Here is a 20,288-nt window from a genome sequence, read left to right on the forward strand (position 1 = left end):
GGGACACAGTACAGTATAAATCCCTACCCCCACATTCCTGTTCCTATTTTTCAGTAACGGGAGGGGTGAGTACATCCCATGACAGGCTTTACCAGATCACCATTGTCCTCCTAGAGATTTTTAAATGCTGACTTTAGGTGTAAGACTATGGACTAAAGACAAAACAAATCACCTGGGCACCACGGTGGCCCAGTTAGTTAGGCATTTGACTCTTCAGCCCAGGTCTTGATCTCAGGGTTGTGAGTTCAAGCCCTACACTGGGCTCCATGTTGGACACGGAGCCTACTTTAAAAAAGAAAGAACAAACGAGAAAAGAAAAGGGTAAAAAACTCACCAATCTCCTAAGAGACATCAAAAAGAACAGAATACGTATGTATCTGACATATATGTACCCAGAGGAGCTGTCACATGAAAAAGCAAGTTAAAGCCTAGGACGCAGAGCATGCCGTCAGCTCTGTTTATAAGGGAGAGGAACACAGTTGTCAACAGAAGTCTGGATGAATAAATGATGGCTTGTCCACACCACAGGAGCGCCGGCAGCAGCTCCAAGGGGCCTCTCTGGGCCGCAAAGCTGGCACTGAGGAGTCATGCGGGCTGGGGCTCAAACAACAGCTCTGCCCCGAGGGCAAGCTCTCCCCTCCCCAGCAGAGCAGGGACACGAAGGCACAGGTGAGCTGCTGTGTAGGGAGCACAGTACTCAGGAAGGGTTTGACTCCAGGAAGGTATTCAAGATACCGGGCAAGGACTGGACCTAAACCCTCCACCTTGGCTCACGCTGCCCAGGTTCCCCAGGAGCCAAGGAACCCATAAACATGTAGGAGATTGTTCAGGGGTGACAGGGGCTCTCCCACCGCCAGACAAGCCCCCTCTCCTGTTCCAACTGGACCAAGACTACAAGGTTGCAGCACAGAATTCCGGAGAAAAAGCGAGGGCCTCTGTCCAGGCTACTCCTTAAGGGTTTGCAACACGGTGTCTGGGGCATAGGGGAGCTCCCACCCAGAGTTGGGGCTGCTGTGCCTTCTCGCCCTCAAAGGAGAGCCCCTAAGGGGACCACCCTCCTTCCCCAGAGACATGATGAGAAAACTAAGGGCTCCACAGACACCAGCCCCTTCCACACTCAACAACACTGGAGAGAGGGGGGCATTTCTGATTGGAAACTGAGACACACCGAGATAGAATCGCTTGTCGGGGTCACACACACACAGACGGTGCCAAAGCTGAGACTCACAGTGGGCCCCTGCGCTCCTTCTGGCACCCTGCTGCTGTTCCCTGATGAGAGTAACAGCTCCCTTCCCAGATGCGGCCAGGGCCCTCCAGCAGGAAGGCTCGGGGAGAAGGCACACATGCTGTGGAGCCCGGGCATGGGGCGGGGCGGAAAGCAGCCCGTTGGGAGTTCTGGCCCCGGCCACCATTTCGACCTCTCGAAATGGTGGACCTCCCCCACCAGAGAGCAAGAGGAATGCCACCGGCTTGCAGAGCGCACTACGGCCAGAAGCTGCGCGGGTGCTCTACGCACCTCAACTCGGGAGTCTGCCCACAGCCCTCCCAAGCAGGCACTGCCACTCAGCTCGCTCTCCAGACGAGGAGACAGGGGCCCAGGGATGCAAGCAGGCGCACACGACAGAGCCAGCCATCGAGAGTTGCAGGCCCCAAGCCCACCAGTCCCCACCACACTCAAAGCACCTTCCCCATTGACAGAGTACTTTCAAGGACTATCTCATCCCTCCTGTGGGCTCTGGAGCCACCGGAGGCCCACTGGGAGGAGCCACGCTCCCCTGGGCAGCACTAGGCCAAGTGCAGATCAGCGTGGGAGCAGGGAGCTGGGCCCAGAGCTCAAGTGCACTGTGGACCAGCCCTGGGGCCCTGAGGGACCTCGCTTCTCAGGCCTCAATCTGCCTTCCATGCACCAGGATATGACACACGGGCTGAAAAGCACACTCTGGAGCCAATGGCCTGGCATTAATCCGAGGTCTGCCCCTTCCTGGTGGTGATGCCAGGCCATCTGACTTTCCTGTGCCTCAGTTGGCTGACACGGAGAGCCGGGACGAGGGTCGTGCAAAATGAGCAGGAGACAGAATGCATCGGGCAATGCCTGGCACGGAGCAAGTACCTCAGAAGGGGTCGCGGGGCACCCAGCCAGCCGGCAAACACTTCCCAAGCGCCCTCGGGATGCCAGGCCTGTGTTCTGGCACTGAGGGTGCAGCCGGGAAGCCCAGGGTGTCTGCAGAAGGCCCGCAGGCGCCTGCGTGGCTGGGGTGACAGACAGAGTGAACAGAGGAGACGAGAAGAGGAGGGAGGATGGGCCCAGAACACGCCGGGCTCCATGTGGCACTGGGTTAGGGATAGACGTGTTCAACCAAATGGCCCGGGAAGCTGTAACGGGTCCATGCAAACGGTGATGGGATCCAATTTCTGTGTTCCATCTGCAGCGGCAGTGGGGTGCGGGTCAGGAGCAGGGAGAGGAAGCATCAGGAGACTATGGCCGTCCTCCAGGCAAAGGGTGCCAGGTGGCAGAGGGGACGGAGGAGAGACAAGGCACCAGCAAGCGCAATTCCATGCAGGCAGCCTGGGCCGGCTGCTTCCTCGGGAGAAAACTAAGGGCTCCACAGACTCGAGCCCCTTCCACACTCAACAACACTGGACAGAGCGGGGACATTTCTGATTGGAAAGTGAGGCACACAGAGGTGTGTGCTCCCACAGCAGCCAAGGGCCCAGCTCCACTGTGCGAGTGACACAGCAGGCCTGAAGCAGTGTCTATCATGTTTAAGGAATTACAAGACCAGTGTGGCTACAGTGAAGAAACTAGCCATAGAAGAAAATGACTCTGCAGAGGAGACCAGATCACGGAGCACTGGGCAGAATATGGCATGAAGTGGGGCCCCTGGGTGGCTCAGTCTGTTAAGCGGCCAACTCTTGGATCTCAGCTCAGGTCATGATCTCAGGGTCCTGAGTCTGAGCCCCCAACTGGGCTCCATGCTGGGTGTGGACCCTACTTAAAAAAAAAAATGGTGCCTGGGTGGCTCAGTCAGTGGAGCACCTGACTCTTGATTTCAGCTCAGGTCATGATCTCAGCTCACGGTCGTGGGATGGAGCCCTACACTGGGGTCCATGCTCAGCGCAGAGTCTGTCCCTGTCCTTCTGCTCCTCTCCTGACGTGCATGCTTTCTCCCTGCTCCCTCAAATAAGTAAAATCTTAAAAAAAAAATAAAAATAATGCGCATAAACTCTGGAGTTTACTCCCAGTGGAAGTAAAACCACTCAGAGTTCTCAGCAGAGAAATGACACAGTAAGATTTACCTTGAAACGTCATAATAATCCGATGCACTATTAAGTATACCTACTCAGACCAAACATCTCCAAACTTCTCTTGGAAAGAGCCAAAGAACAAACATTTTAGGCTCGGTAGGCCACAAGATCTCTGTTAAAACTATTCAACTCTGCCATCATAGGACAAAGCAGCCACGGACAATTTGTAAATGAACGGGCATGGTGTGTTTCAATAAAACTTTCTTTGCAAAAGCAGGTTGGGCCCTTGTCTGCCAACCCTGCTCAGGACCTAATTTCTGGTTTACAGGAAATACAGGCACAGAGGAACAAAGTAAATGGTGCCAAAGGCAGTTAAGATAACACATCCCGAGAGCGAGACATTCTACAAGACAACTAGCCTGGCTAGTCCGGAGCAGGGAGGTGGGGTGGGGGTGAGAGACAGGTCTGAACAAGGTTAACAGGCCAAAGACACAATGAATACCCTGAAGGAATCCTGGCTTGAAAAACATTTTGAGGACAACCAGGGAAATTCAAGTAGACACAGACATGGAGAGATCACAAGTCCTGAGAATGGTCCCCTCAGCGGTGGTAACGACATCATGACTCTGTAGGAGAAAGTCCTCATTCTTAGCAGACACCTGCTGACGTGTGAAGGGGCAAAGTGTCAGAAGCGTGATCAGAAGTGCACAATTCAGCACAAAACAAAGCCAGATGAGGCCACTGTGGCAGAAGTGGGGCTGCTGAGTCTAGGTGCAGGGCACCTGCACGTTCGTCTCTTCTCTCCACTTTCCAGCACATCTCAAACAAGGGGGGAGGGGTATCTGGGTGCCTCAGTCAGTTGGGTGTCTGCCTTCGGCTCAGGTCGTGATCCCAGGGTTCTGGGATCAAGCCCCGCACTGGGCTCTTTGCTCAGCGTCAAGCCTGCTTCCCCCTCTCTTTCTGCCCCTCCCCCTGCTTGTGCTCTCACTCTATCAGATAAACTTAAAAAAAACAACAACAACAACAACCTGCTTTCCAGCTCTCAGAAGGGCTGAGACAGGAAACTCCTAGGCAGGAGCCTAAGGGACTCTGCCACTCTGTGACCCTCCTCCTCACACTAAGCCAGGTCACTCTCAAAGGGCGGCCACACAGAGGCCCAAGCTCACCTCTCATCTGGAGAGTCTACATGGAAGGTCCTCTCGATGACCGTGGTCCACTGCAGGCAGCGTATGACAAAGGTGTTGGGCCGTGGTCTCTCAGTCTTCATCAGCTGGCATTCTGCGGACAGAGAGAGGGGACAGAGCCAGGAGGGTGAGGGGACAGCCCTGCTGGCCTGCAGCCCACATTCCCCAAACCACCCCCTGTGTGCCAGATGATACAGAGATACATCAGTGATGGAGTCGGCCTTGGCCCTCTCTGGGGCTCAAAGTCCAGTGTGTGTTGGGGAGAGGGACAGACCACCAGACGATGATAGCTCAGCGAGCAGAGCTGTGACGGGGGACACCCAAAAGGCAGCCAACCTGGCTCAGAGCTCAAGGGGTATCCCAGAGGAAGGAGCATCCCTGCACTGAGCCCTCAGAGAGAACTGAAGGCCAGTTTGGGGCATGGTAGGTAAACGGGACGAGAGGACACCCAGGGAAAAGTGCACAGGAAAGTGCTCGGGACAGGCTGACAGTTCAAGTGAGAAGCTGGCATGGGGCACAGCCACATCAGAGTCACAGAACACAAGGAGAGTGACCAAGACAGAGAAGGGACTGGAGTTGGATTCGGAGAGCATGGGTGGGAGTGGCCTTGGGTGCTGCTGTGGGAGAAGCCGGCACGGGGAGCTGGGTGGGAGGCTGGTGGTCGGGGCTGAGGAGCAGCAGGGGAGAAGGGGGTGCCTCTGAGATATTCTCAGGAGGTGGGACAATGAGGACATGGAGACCGATCCAGGTGGCAGGGGGTCGGGGGCAGGACTGTGGTTCTATGAGGACCAGGCAAGGGATTTGAGTCTGACAAGCTTTTACTGGCCAGGGTCCAGCAGGAAGACACCACTTGGGGTACCATGAAGGGGACGAAGGATGTAAAGTTGGCCCTGCGATCAGCTGAGCAGGGAGGCCACGCTGTCCATCTCGAGGTCAGAGGCACAGAGAAGTGGGCTGTTACCAGAGAGCAGGAAGGATGGCAGGCGCCTGACACCAACCAGCACCATGGGACCCGGCCGGCCGATTCAGAACCAGAGGCGGTGCTGCCTGGGGTGAGGGGCTGGGGGAATGCCTGGCTTCGCCCTTTTTCCTGCTCCCCACTGGCCACCAGTTCAGCCTTCCCACCCCAGGCCCAGCTGATACACAGTCGGGGCAGGTGGGAAGAGTGGGAAATGGAGCCGAGGGCAAGCAGGCTGTGGACAGGCCCACACCAAAGAAAGGCCAAGCCCCGTGGGCCGCCTGGGCCTGCCAGCAGTTGGTTCCCCAATCTCTGGCCTGGCGTGCCCCGAGACGCACCTGCGACAGAGAAGTTGTTCAGTGGGGGCAGGGTCTGATCAGGGGCATCAGGCCGCTCCTTGTAGCCGATGAAGGAGCCGTCACTCTTCAACAGGAAGTACCGGGGCCTCCAGGTCTTGATGTATTCACCTGAGCCGGGGCAGGGGGCAGGGAGAGTGGTCAGGGCAGGAGGCCCTGTGTCACAGCCACCTGCAAGGGCCCCCAGGCAGGAGGACGGCTGATGACAGGGCGGGGAGGAGAGTGCCCCTCCAGGCAGCCCCTGCTGACGCAGGCTGGGCCAGGCCAGGCGCTGGGCTTGGCCCCAGTGACCCAGAGGTCAGGCCTGGCAGGAAGGCGTCTGCTGCACTGCCCTGGGGCACCGGCTGCCTCCGCATGTGGCCAGCAGCAAGCCAGCCCGGTCGTCCCTGCCAGCGCGTGGCCCACTCCCAGGGGAGACCCGGGCTTCCAAGCACACACGCCCTGTGGCCCTGTAAGGCCAAATCCCACGGGCTGGCATGCAGCAGGACAGCCGTGCAGGCGGATCAAATGTCACAACACCGTGCCAGGCAGGGTCTAACTGCTGCTGTGCCCTCTGAGTGCCCCTTGATTGCTTCCATTTGTTCGAACCATGAAAATCCAAGTGCCCTGTGTACACACGCCCTCATGGCGAGGACCCAGTCCCCAGAGGGCCGTGGAGAACTAAATTAAGATGGTGAAATATACCTGCAGAAAAACTTGTGCGTAAATGTCCACTGCAATATTACTCATAATTGTAAGAAGTGGAAACTGAAAGTCCGTCAGCTAATGAACAGAGAGACAACGTGGCGTGTTCAGACAAGAGAACGGTACTTGGTCCTATGAAGAAGTTATCACTACACACTACATACAACCCGGAGAGACCATAATCTATGCTAAATGAAAAAAGCTTGGGACCCACAAATGACGTTCCATTTGTATAAAATGTCCCGAGGAGGCAAATCTATAGGTGAAAAGCAGATCAGTGGCTGCCTAGGCCTGGGAGGGGGAAGTCTGGGGGGAGGTCGGAGGGAATGGCCAAGGGGGAGTGAAAAATGCTTTAAACTGACTGGGCTGAGGCCTCCACAGCTCTGATGGCACCGAGGGCCACTGCAGTATACTTCAGATTCCTGAACTGTATGGTGTGCAAATTCTAGCTCAAGCTGTTAGAAATCATGAGATGGCAACCATAAGACATCCAGCTTGGGGCCCAACACACCACAGGCACTCAGTAAACACTTGTTATCTTCGGTCCCCTGTGCAAGCAAGCAAAACAAGACTGTGCCAGGTCCCAGCCCACATGGCACACAGGAGGCAGGCTTGCAGGGTGGGCTCTGAGCAGGGTGTGCTGTGTAGTCTCCAATAAGTCGCTTCACTTCTCTGAGTCTTCGTCGAGGTATCCATTAACGATGACAATGATTAGGTAACACTCTAATGGTATTCTGTGTCAGGTGCTGCCCTGAGTATCTTTTAGGACTTAACTTAATCAATTTTTTTAAAAATTTTATTTATTTATTTGACAGATAGAGATCACAAGTAGGCAGAGCAGCAGGCAGAGAGAGAGGAGGATGCAGGCTCCCTGCTGAGCAGAGAGCCCGATGTGGGGCTCGATCCCAGGACCCTGGGATCATGACCTGAGCCGAAGGCAGAGGCTTTAACACACTGAGCCACCCAGGCACCCCTACTCAATTCTTTTTAATGTCAATACTAAATGACTCAATGTATACAAAGTTCAAAAACCAGCAAAATCCCAAATCCAACAGCACAAAGGAAGGATTATGCGACATGACCAAGTGGGTTTTATCCCAGGAATGCAAAGGTAGTTCAATTATGAAAATCAACTAATGTAATACACATTAATAGAACGGGGAAAAAAACCTACATGATCATTCCGACTGTGACAGAAAAATATTTGACAAAACCCGACATTCTTTCGTAATAAAAATACTTAGCAAACTAGGAATAGAAGAGAATTTCCTCCACATAATAAAGGGTATCTATGAAAAATCCATAGCTAACATCATTCAATGATGAAAGACTACAAACTTTCTCTTTAACATTGGGGAAAAAAACAAGATGTCTACTGCTTTCACCACTGCTGTGGTGAAACACTACACTGGAAGTTCTAGCCAGAGACAAAGAAAAAGAAAGAAAGAAAAGGCACTGAACTTGAAAAGGAATAAATTAAACTATCTTTATTTGCAGAAATCACAAGGAATCCACAAAGTAATGACAAGAGCTAATAAATGCGTCAAGATCAACACTTAAAAACCAGCTGTTGGGGGTACCTGGGTGGCTCAGTGGGTTAAGCCTCTGCCTTCGGCTCAGGTCATAGTCCCAGGGTCCTGGGATGGAGCCCCACATTGGGCTCTCTGCTCAGCAGGGAGCCTGCTTCCCTTCCTCTCTGCCTGCCTCTTTGCCTACTTGTGCTCTCTCTCTCTCTGTCAAATAAATAAATAAAACCTTAAAAACAAAAACAAAAACAAAAAACCAGCTGTTGTTTCTATACATTAGCAATGAACAATCCAAAAAGGGAATTAAAAAAAAAATCCACTTACAATAGCACAAGGAGGCAAAAGATGCACACACTAAAAACTACAAAACACCGCTAAAAGAAATAAAAGCCCTAAACAAGTGCAAAGATATCCTATGTTCATGGATCAGAAGGCTTCATATATTAAGACGGCAACAATCCCCAAAGCGATCTACAGATTCAACAAGGCAAGGCACCTGTTAAAATTCCAACAACTCTTTTTGCAGAAATAGAAAAGTCAATCTTCATACTTCCCAATTTCAAAAACTTACTACAAAGCCACAGTAATCAAATTAGCGTAGTCTAATGACAGATAAACCAATGGAACAGAACTGGGAGTCAAAAAATAAACCCACACATATGATTAATTTTCAACAAGAGTGCTAAGACCATTCTGTGGGGAAACAACAGTCTCTTCAACAAATGATAGGACAACAGGACATCCACCTGCAAAAGAACACAGCTGGCCTCCAGCCTCACACCATATACCATATACAAAAATTAGCTCAACATGGATCTACTTAAATATAAGAGCTAAAATGGTAAACTCTTAGAAGAATACATGGGGTAAGGTTTTATGACCCTGGATTTAGCAATGGATTCTTAGATATGACACCAACATTACAAGCACCAAAAGAAAAAAATAAAGTTAATCATTAAAAATAAAACTGATGTGCAAATGACATTATCAAGAAGATACATAGAGGGGCGCCTGGGTGGCTCAGTGGGTTAAAGCCTCTGCCTTCGGCTCAGGTCATGATCTCAGGGTCCTGGGATTGAGCCCCGCATCAGGCTCTCCGCTCAGCGGGGAGCCTGCTTCACCCTCTCTCTCTGCCTGACTCTCTGCCTACTTGTGATCTCTCTCTCTGACAAATAAATAAATAAAATCTTAAAAAAAAAAAAAAAAAGAAGATACATAGATAAGCAGAATGAGCAAAAATATCTGCAAATCATAGCTCTGATAAGGGTCTAGTATCCAGAATATATAGAGTTCCTACAACTCAACAACAAAAAGATAAATAGCCCAATTAAGAAATGGGCAAAGAATGGGCATTTATCTAAAGATATAAAAATGGCCATCAAGCACTTGAGAAGATGCTCAACGTCATTAGTCATTAGCAAAATGCAAGCCAAAACCATGACGAGCTACCACCTCGTTCCAACTAGGAGGGCTGTAATTTAAAAAAGAAAACAGGCACCTGGGTGGCTCAATCAGTTAAGTGTCTGACTTTTTTTTAAGATTTTATTTATTTATTTGACAGAGAGTACACAAGCAGGGGCAGCAGCAGACAGAGAAAGCAGCAGGCTCCCTGGCTGAGCAGGAAGCCCGGTTCAGGGCTTGATCCCAGGACCCTAGGATCATGACCTGAGCCACCTAGGCGCCCCATATCTGACTCTCCATCTCAGCTCAAGTCATGATCTTAGGATGTGTGATGGAGCCCTGCAGAGCCTATTTAAGATTTTTTCTCTTCCTCTCTGTCCCCCTCCCTTCTAAAAAATTTAAAAATAACAACAATAATAATAAAAGAGAAAGAACAGAACAGAAAAAGAAAAGTGCTGGTGAGGATGTGGGAGAAAGTGAAAGCCTTGGGCACTGCTGGTGGGAAGGTGAAGTGCTACAGCCCTCGGAAAAGTCTGGTGATTCCTTGAAAATTTTAAGTACAGAATACACTACAGATTATAAAGAATATAGAACCCTGATGCATATATGCATAAATGCATATAATTAATCACACAGACTGCATTAGATTATAATTATAGAATATATGACCCAATTTATATAACCTGTACAAATACAGATTATAAATGCAGAATATATGATCCAGTGATTCCACTCCTAAGTCTGTCTCCAAAAGAATTGAAAACAAGTAACTCAAATGCTTGTACACAAATGTTCAGAGCAGTTCTGTTCACAATAGCCAAAAGGCAGAAATAACCCCAATGTTCATCAGCTGATGTATGGAGAAACACCACATGGTATTTTCATACAGTGGAATGTTGTTTGGTCATAAGGAGGAAAGAAGTGCTGATCCAAGGTAAGATATGGACGAACCTTGAAGACATTAAGGTAAATGAAAGTGGAGCCAGACACAAAGGCCACCAACTGCATGATTCATTTGTAGGAAATGCCCATAATAACTAAATCCTTAGACACAGAAAACTATTACAACAAATCAGAGGCTGCCAAGAGCTGGGAGGAGCAGGGAATCAGGAGTGACTGCTTAATAAGTACGGTGTTTTCTTTCAGGGAGATGAAAATGTTTTGGAACAAGACAGAGGTGATAGTTACACCATACTGTGAATGTACTAAAGGCTACTGAATTGTATACTTTATTTTCTTTTTTTTAAGATTATTTATTTATTTGACAGAGAGATCACAAGTATGCAGAGAGGCAGGCAGAGAAGGGTGGGGGGGAGCAGGTTCCCTGACAAGCAGAGAGCCGGATACAGAGCTCAATCCCAGGACCTGAGCTGAAGGCAGAGGCTTAACCCACTGAGCCACCCAGGTGCCCCTCAACTGTATACTTTAAAATGGTAAATTTTGTGTTATGCAAATTTTATCTCCATTTATTTTTTTTTTTTTAAAGATTTTATTATTTATTTGACAGAGAGAGATCACAAATAGGCAGAGAGGCAGGCAGAGAGAGAGAGAGAGAGAGAGGAGGAAGCAGGCTCCCTGCTGAGCAGAGAGCCCGACGCGGGACTCGATCCCAGGACCCCGAGATCATGACCTGAGCCGAAGGCAGCGGCTTAACCCACTGAGCCACCCAGGCGCCCCTATCTCCATTTAATTTTTTAAAAAGATTTTATTTATTTGCAATAGAGTGAGCATGAGCTTGGGGGGGGGGGCAGTGGCAGAGGGAGAGGGAGAAGCAGACTCCTCACTGAGGTGGGGGTGGGGGAGACTGATGCGGGGCTTGATCCCAGGACACTGGGATCATGACCCGAGCCAAAGGCAGAGGCTTAACCCACTGAGCCACCCAGGCGCCCCTGTCTTGTTCTACATCTTGATCTGGACATCGGTTTTAGAGTGAGCTTATGATGCAGGCACTCACCTGTGAGAGAGAGAGAAAGAAAGAAAGAGAGAGAGAGAGGGAGAAAGAAACAAACAAACAAACTGAGGAGGAAAGGAGTAACATCCTCACAATAATCCCATTTTACAGATAAGAAAACTGAGTCCCAGAGGCTCCATTACTTGCCTGAGGCTCACAGGGATTCACTAGGAGAGCTGGGATTGGAATTCAGGTTTGCTCCACCCAGTCTCCCCTCTTGACCACTACACTGCCTACCTCAAAACTGGCAGGCAGGAGCTGGCCTGGTGGGGGCTGGCAGACTGTATGCTGAGGCCATGTCAGAAAGAGGACCAGCACAGGGCATTAGGGACTCCAAGAATCATGCTCTCACTTTGCCGATTCCTTGAGCAGACCCTGCTCAGCGAGAGGTAGCTTGCGGACCAGGCCTTGAGAGCACCGGGTTCAGGAGGCAGAGGGTAAGTCTTTGCTGAATCTCGGGGTATATCAGTCTTCCTGCCGAGCTTCCCAGGGCAGCTATGGAAGACGGCACCACCTCCCAGGGCAGCTATGGAAACACAGTAAAACTGGACTTGCCTAGAGCAGAGCCTCGTGCCTGGCACCAAAAAGGGACATGGCAAACTAGGGCTCCATTATTCTTAGCCACCAGAAGTGGGGTGAGATGGCACAGGTGCCCATCTGCCCTTGCCCACCTCTGCTCAGAATGGTGGACTATGGCAGGGAGGGGGGTATGGTGCCTGCCTGGCTGTCTTTAGAACATTTGACTCTGGATCTTGGGGTCAGGAGTTCAAGCCCCAAGTTGGGCCTAGAGCTTACTTAAAAAAAAAAAAGAAGAAGAATAGCAGGCAGTGGGAGGCCCCAGAGCACCCTGCATCTGTGTGGGCAAACCCAAGGTGGGTACATCCCAGCCAGGCCATCTGAGTAGCTCATCTGGGCCCTGGCAGCATGAGTGGAGGTGCTGACGGCATAAGAGGGGCCGAGACCCACATTTAATACCGTTGGCAGCCCTAGACCAGACACAAGTTCCCAGCCTGGCAATAGCTCTCTGGCCGCTTCCAGAGCTCCTTGCAGCCCAGCCCAGTGAGCGACCAGCCTGGGGATAGTAAGGAGCTGAGACCCTGGCAACACCCTAACACCCTCATACCACCCGCACACGATCCCTATCATTCTGTCAGCAATCAGTTACTGAGCACCTGTTGCATGCCAAGAACTCTCCTAGGCCCTGGGGTTACCACAGTAAATAGCCAGATAACAATCCCTGCCCTCAGAGAACTGAGTAGATCAGAGGCCTGGGCTGTTAACCCATTTTACAGATGTGAAACCAAGGCTCAGAGAGGTAACAGAGCTTGCTCAGAGTCACCAAGAGGAAGTGGCAGAGCCAGGATTAGAACTCTGACATCTGCCAAGGTTCAGAAAGTTCCACTGACAGCCCCAAACTCATGGGCACCCCAGGCAAGTACAGTCAAGGTGCCTCAAATACCATCCCTGCCTGGAAAGGTCAGTGAGAAACAGGTCTCCCCTGCCCAGTCTGATGGTGGAGGCTTGGCCCTGGGGATCACTTCCATCCCTCCTCACTGCTCTGTGTCTGCAGACTGGGACAGGGCAGAAGGAGAGGGCACTTCTGGTTCTCACGGGACTGGCCCCATTGGCCTCCTTACCTCTTCAAACACATCTGGCCCACTCCCTCTCTGGCCTCACGGCTGCCCTCTCCTACCCCAGGTAGCCGTGGGGCTCACTCCCTGCAATTCCACAGGTCATTATCAAATACCCCTTCTCAGTGAGGCTATACCTGATCACCTTGTTTACGACAGCTCCCCCTGCTTCCTCCCACATCCCTTCTCCTGCTGCGCCACTGTTCTCCATGCCCCTTACCACCACTGCAAGCACTGGTCCCCTCCCTACTGAATGTAAGACGTCAACACGAGAAGGGCAACTTTCGCCTGCCTGGTCCACTGCTGAGTCGCCAGTGCCTGGAGCACAGAAGCTACTCAGTACGAGTCTGCTGACTAAATGGGGGTGCACAGAAAGCAGCGACCACCAGGTGTGGGCCCCTCCCTCCCTAGGAGAAGGTCCATAGAAGCTGGACAGTCTGCCTCCTTCACTCCACAGCGCCTGGACGGCTGCCCCCTCAAGCAGGGAGCTCCACGCTTCTGGGGGACAGGAGGCCTGGGCTCTAATAGTGTAGGCCGTTAGGCTCCTCACTGTCGATGACCTCATTTCTCCGGGCTTCAACTGCCCAGCCGTACAAGCAGACGAGGCCAGGCCCAGCTCCCGGCGTCCTGGGCTCAGATCGCCTGCAGGGTTAATTAAAGCCAAGGTCCTTCCCATGGCCTCCAGGGCTCAGCATGGTCGGATGCCACATCCGGATAGGCCTTGCTCTCCCCACTCCAGCCAGCCCGGCCAACTCAACCAGGTACACTCTTGCCTTCGTCCCTGCTGTCCTGTTCCCTAGGACAGCCTTGCCCAGCTATGTGTGTCTCACTCCTTGGCCTCCCTCCACCCTCTCCCCTCCCACCCGGGGCCTCCACCATTGTCCCCTCCTCAGAAAGGCTCGCCCTCAAAATCCCTACTGCTCATAAGAACACTCCTCACCACCTGACATTGTATGCCTGCTTCTCTGTTTGGTGTCCTCAGCCCCCACTAAAATGTAAACTCCATGAGGGCACATGTCCCAGGAGCCTGGGAGCCCAGGACAGCCTGGCAGACCACACATACTTAGTAGGAGCACAATGAATGAATATTGAGTACTGCCTCACTGTGTTACTTAGGTCAAGAGACTTCCCTTCCCTGAGCCTCAGTTTCCTCATCTATAAAATGGGGCTATGACTTGGACCACAGATGCAGAGGCAGATTTGAGACTTGGCCCCCGGGGGCTTATACAGAGTGTCCAGCAAGGTCGGGGGACTGAGCCCCAGACAGATTTGCAACTCCCCAGGCTGCTGCTGAAGGATTCCATGAAGTGGGCTTGTGAGGAGCAACTGACCTGGGCAGGCAGGTCGGTCTCAGCAGCCTGGCTCCTTGGGCCATAAGGACCCTGTCCCTCTGCCTCCCTGGACAGAGGGCACCAGCTGTCAGGTGGAAAGCCCAGGCAAGAGGGGAGAGATGCAATCCAGTAGACAAAAGCAGCCCCTTACCACGCTTGTGGAGCCAGCCTTCTTTGATGACAGACACCTCGTTCATGGTGGCAATGTGACACGCTGTCACCTAGCTTGTGACAGCTCAGGGCAGCAGGACATGCAGGAGGCGCGGTGGACAGAACACAGTCTGCAAGACAAGAGAGGAGCTTGTGAACGCCAGGGGGACTCAGCCGCAGCCCCTGTCCTCAGGCCAGCCAGGCTCTGGCCCCTCTGGCTGCTTGGCCGGCACTGCACGAAGTGGAGTCAAGGAGGGTAGGGAGCCCTGCCCACTTGGCCCAGACCAAGGGGAAAGAGGTGGCCTCGTCCTCAGGGACTCCATCTGGGGGTTGGGGGCAGGGGGAGCATGACCCAGCTCTCAGAGCCTTACTCTGGAGGGAACAGAGCTCCCTGGCCTCCTCCAGCCTCCCTGAGCCGAGGCAGTCCTGCCACCGCCTGCCATCACTGCGCACTGGGCGGGAGGGAAGGCGCAGTGGCCCCACCCTGTGTCACTCCCGGGCCCCCACACTAAGGTAACCTGGGATGAATCAGACAGCGCTGGGCACCTGAGGGAGCGCTCAAAGCCACCAGCATCTGTCTGCCACCCCCAACCCAGACACACACACACACACACACGCGTGCGCGCGCACACACACACTGCACACTCTTTCTCTGCCCCCTCCCCTCCTTTCAGCCTAGCACCCTTAGCAAACCAAGTATCCCCCACCCCCTGTGCCAAGCCACCCTACGTCACTCCCTCAGCCTCAGTCCCCTCTTTGCCCCACCAGATGACTGAGGGAAGACAAGTCTCCGACGGTCAGTACCTCGAACAAGACAGCAACCTACTGTGTATGCACTTGTCTGGGGCTTAGGAGCCAGTCCTGGGGGCTCAACCAAGGCCCTGGTCCTTTCCCCGGGACCTCCACTTCCGTCCTCAGGGACCAGCAGCCGACAGACTGACAGACGCCGAGGCCGCTGCTTCGTCTCAGGTTCCCAGGGTGGAAGGGAGAAGGGCGGGAGGCAGCCGCCCGCTGGGCCCCTACCTGGAGCCACAGGCCTGGAAAGGGGCCATGGAGCCCAAGGCGCCTTTTGCCTTTCCTGGGGCTGGGGTTATTTGCGGACAGCAGGTCAGGAGCTACAGCGGCCCCCAGAGAAGTGGCAGCTGGCTCTAGGGACACCATGGGCATCAGCTTTCGCTCATGCCCCAGGGGAGCTGGCGACCGGACGCACTACTGCCTGGCATGTGACGGTGGCAGGCTGCCCAGGCCCAGGCAGGGAAGGGAGGTAAGTGGGAGGAAGCGAAAGGAAAGACAAGATGGACAGTGACAGGGAAGTAAACAGCGGGGGTGAGAAATCACGTTCTGGACTCCGAGCCACCAAGGCAGGGCCAGGAGCAGCAGAGGGGGCCCCCGTGCGCAGTAGGCAGGACCAGCCCCAAGGGGCTCACGCTCCGTGGAAAGAACACCCGTGGACAGATCACCGAGGACGCAGAGCCTGAAGATCCCAGCAGCCTGCGCTTCCACCTCCAATGTGAACAGTCCCGGCACCTGCCCCGCCTCTCGCCCCGCCTCCTGCCCCACCTCCCGCCCTCCCAGTGGCCCCGCTCACTGGCTCCCATCCAGGTCCAGTGCTGTCCTCGCCCTCGCCCTCGAGGGCCTCCCTCACCCCCTCCCTAGACTTCCCGCTCCCTTATCCCTCCTTTTGATCTGTCCCCATTCACCAGCCAGACCCCTCAAATCTGACCTTGTCCTTCCCCCACTCAAAACCCTTCTGTGGCTTCCCGCTGGCCTCGGGAAAGAGCTGAGCTCCCTCGCTTGGGATTCAAGGCCTTTCAGGACTTGGCCTCTGCTGACCTTCACGCCAACTGCCTCCTGCCCCTGCTCAGGCCAGCAGTCCCCACTGTCCATCCACCTGCTTCCTGACACCTCTCCCAATTGCCCTGGCCTTCTGCCTGGGCTCTGAGTCTCTGCTTTCAACCCTGAGACTCCATCTAAATCTGGCCCTGTCCCTCCACGTTAAAAATCCTTCTGGGGTTCCCCAGTGTGCTCACAGAACAAAGTCCCTTCCAGCACGAGTCCAGTATCACCTAGAAAGCTAAGACCATGACAACAACTATAGCTGGTACTCCGTCTGTCTCCAGCTCCTCCTCCCAACACCCCTCTCTCTAACCAGGCTTCTGTTTCTCTGGCCTGTCCCTCTGGCCTCCATCCCCTATACCTTCTATGGGTTCTCCCTTCTCCTTTTGAGGTCTCAGCTGAAACAAAGCTTCTTCCAGGAAGCCTTCCTGACCTCAGAGCCTAGATGCCCTCTGTGCACCTCCTTAGCCAATTCTCCCGACACCTACTCAGTGCTCATCTAGTGGATGAGCGCAGCATCTGGGTATCTGCCAAGTGCATAATGAATGAACCGTGTCTCCCCAGCCCAGGACCAGACAAAGCCATGGAAACATTTCCAGGGTCTATTCACGCCACCATATCCTAAGCATATCCTAAGCTCCAGACAACCAGAGGGGTCCCAGAGATAAATCATGAGGAAGACACAGTCCCTGCCTTAGTGAAGCTCAGGCCTGGCTAGAGGTGGTGGGAAGTTCAGGGGTCTTCCCCTGACGCAGGGGCTGGCACTGCGCTCTCCCCAGTACCAGCTCGATTCAGAAGTTCCAAAGAAGCCAGATGGAGAACCTGAGTCCCAAGGAAGGGTGGATGTGGAAAGACAGGACCAGGGGCCTGGAGTCCAATCTCGGGCTCCCCTCCCATCCCCAGCCTGATGACTTCACTTCGGTGTTTCTGCGTGTCTTGGGATAGTTGGTAGCTCGGCCTACTGCCTGGCCTGGCCCCTGGGGAACAGCCAAACACGTGGGTGAGTGCTCAAACACACAGCTGCTGTGGTCTGAGAGAAGCAAAGGCAGCCAAGTGTGGCCAAGAGTGGTCAGGGTCGCAGAGTCTGAGAGCTGCTGCCAGCCGGTCCTCCTGAACAATCACAACTGCCCCACCGGAAGGGCAGTGACCATGCTCAGGGGAGGGCAGAAGCTCAGAGAGTAGAAGCCATTTACCTTGGGTCTCCCTGCTGAGGAAGGCGTGAGCCCTGGCCACTGCTCAGCACCTGGGGCCACTTTCTACATTCTCATTTCGGCATCTAGAGAGCCAGCAGCAGCTTGAACGAGGGCAGGGGAGGAACTGGAAGACCCCCTGTGCCCCTCCCAGACCCCACCCCGTCCTCCCACTGAGGAGTCTCTGAAGTGGCCCTGGAGTGATGAAACACCAGGCACTGAAGCCAAGAGGATGGCCTGCTCCCCAGGGAGCTGCCGGCAGAGGCCGCCCAGGCAGGAGGGCAGAGAATGGCCTCTGGAAGCCAGTGTCAGCATGCAGGGGCCTGCCCCGGCCACCAGCCCACAGGCAGCACACCCCATGGCAGGAAGGGCCTACATGGCCCCATCCCCACTTGCCACTTCCTTGAGTGTTGGGGCCCAAGTCAGCCAAGGGCCTGGGCCAGAGCTGCAGCCTGTAAGCTCGAGGTGAGCTCCCTGGGAGGCAAGGTGAAAAGGGCAAGGCCACTTCACAAGACAGGACACCCACACTACTAAGGAACACATACAATCTCATTATTTAAAGAGAAATGCCAAGTAAAATCATGTACCAGGATGGGTGAAATTTTAAAAACTAACAATGCCAAGTGTTGACAAAGACACAAATGATTACCGGTGGAAGTGTAAAATGGTTCACCCGCTAAGGAAAATTGCTTGGCAGTAAAAATTAAAACTCAGTACGCGCCCACACTCCAGGACCAGCAATTCCACAACCCAACCCGACAGAAAGGAGTGTTTGTTTAGCAAGGGACCTACACTAGAATGTTCACAGCAGCAATACTCACAGTAACCCCTGAATTGGAAGTAGACCAAGTGTCTACCCACAGGAGAGTGAATAAACAAACGGAGGTAAATTCATACAGCAGAACGTTCCTCCACTCACTACCAACACATACAACAGGGACAAAGCCTAAGAAGGTTACTATGAAATAAATGAAATAAGCCAGACACACAACAACACATCAGTCATGGGTCCATTCACAGTAAGTCTGGAACAGGCACCACCACCACACTATATGTTTGGGGTGCCTTTCTCACTTATAAAACTATGCTAAATGCCAAGGAACCAAATCCGTGAACGTCAGGAGAGTGGGTATCAGGAGTACCGGAGGGGGAACTTCCAGGAGCTGACCGTGTTCTGCTGTGGATACACCGGGCTGTTCTCGTTAGCTGTTTGTTATACTGCACCACACAAAATGGGCTTAACATATCTTTCTGTATCCTATGACAAAAAAATAACTATAAAGAAAGAACCTAGCTTTGAGAGTCCAAAAAATGCGGGGATCCAAAGTCAGGCGCCTGGCTTCCAGGGCTCGTCCTCCCCAAAGCTGATGTGCCTGCATTTTCCCCTCAAGAAGGCTGGGTTAGGGCGTCTGGGTGGCTCAGTCGTTAAGCGCCTGCCTTTGGCTCAGGTCATGGTCTCAGGATCCTGGGATCGAGCTGGGATCCAGCCTGGGATCAGGCTCTTAGCTCAGCAGGAAGCCTGCTTCTCCCTTTTCCGCTGCCTCTACCTGTCACTTCCCTGCTCATGCTCATTTGTCTACAAATAAATTAAAAAATCTTAAAAAAGAAGAAGGAGGAGGAGGCTGGGTCACCAGTGAGGAAGGAGGAGGTCTGGAGGATCTGACTTTCACCGCAGGTTTTCTGGCTTCCAGGCTATGCAGTGACAGGCAGGTGACACCCCGCCCTGTGTGACTGCAGAGCTTCCCTCCATACAACAATCCTGCTGGAGAAGGGCCATGAGAAGGGCCATGGCCCCACGGTGTGGGGAGTGGGCTAGAGGGAGGGGAGGGGATGTCTAGCTCTGCAGAGAAGACAGCTGAACAGAGATGAAGATCACTGCTCTCGGTGGTCACTGAGCAGGGATGGGGGAAGGCGACAGGACAGGGGTCCCCAAGGAGACTCTGAGCACTCTAGCAAGCTTTTATTGGCCTCAAGAGCTGCCGAGTACACCGGTGTCACTGACCTACTGCACCGTAAGGTCTCAAACTCAAATAAACTCAAAAAGTTTATTTTAGGGGCGCCTGGGTGGCTCAGTGAGTTAAAGCCTCTGCCTTCGGCTCAGGTCATGATCCCAGGGTCCTGGGATGGAGCCGCACATCGGGCTCTCTGCTCAGCAGGGAGCCTGCTTCCCTTCCTCTCTCTCTCTCTCTCTCTCTGCCTGCCTCCCTGCCTACTTGTGATCCCTCTCTATCAAATAAATTAATAAAATCTTTTTTTAAAAAGTTTATTTTAAAACTTCTTTAAGGCATTTGTATTCCCATCTATCTGACTCACGGGTGTTATTATTGCTCAATGATTTCCAAACTGTAACTCCTTGAGAAGCTTCAACTCACAAAGCCAGAGTCAGATCTGTGAGAAGCAACTCACAGGGCGAGGCAGGGCCGCCAGTTGGGGAAGGCCCTCGTGGCAGCCCTGGGCAGGGTCCTTCCAAACCTATTTCCTCATCTGTAAAATTAGGGTTGTGTGGCTCCTACTGCTTGGAGAGGGGGAGGGAGGGTTGTGAAGCCTCACTGAGCTCTAGCACTTCTGTCCTCACCCCTCCTATAGTCTGGGACCTTGGGACCATCCCAGTTAGAGCCCATCCCTCCTGTGCTCAAACCCTCCAGTGTCCCCATCTTACCCCGAGTAAAAGCCAGAGTCCTTACAGGAACCCTAGGACCCTATGAGGTCTGCATGGTTTCCCCTTTACTTCTCCAAATACACTCCATTTCAGCAGGGCCTAGGCCTATGGCTCCTCCAACACACCAGGACATCCCTACCTCAGGGCCCTTGCACCTGCTGCCCCCTTGGTCGGAATCTGAAGGG

At 53.1% G+C, this 20,288-nt stretch overlaps 1 protein-coding gene across 11 annotated transcripts in view; it reads right to left on the reverse strand.

Annotated features, from left to right (window-relative positions):
* The window catches only part of AKT2 (AKT serine/threonine kinase 2), a 45,430-nt gene that overhangs the window by 12,156 nt on the left and 12,986 nt on the right, over window positions 1-20,288 (reverse strand). For 9 of the 11 annotated variants that reach the window (XM_082709234.1, XM_082709226.1, XM_082709235.1 and 6 more), the window contains 3 exons: window positions 14,420-14,549; window positions 5,727-5,855; window positions 4,413-4,524 (listed from right to left, as the gene is read on the reverse strand). In XM_082709234.1, the coding sequence (XP_082565360.1) occupies window positions 4,413-4,524; window positions 5,727-5,855; window positions 14,420-14,465 (287 nt within the window). In that variant the 5' untranslated portion in view covers window positions 14,466-14,549. Of the gene's footprint in view, window positions 1-4,412; window positions 4,525-5,726; window positions 5,856-14,419; window positions 14,550-15,244; window positions 15,931-20,288 lie in introns of those variants that run through there. The other 2 variants (XM_082709228.1, XM_082709233.1) reach the window with 2 other exon arrangements.

The sequence above is a fragment of the Mustela nivalis genome (assembly GCF_964662115.1).
Source record: "Mustela nivalis genome assembly, chromosome: 18".
Classification (NCBI taxonomy): domain Eukaryota; kingdom Metazoa; phylum Chordata; class Mammalia; order Carnivora; family Mustelidae; genus Mustela; species Mustela nivalis.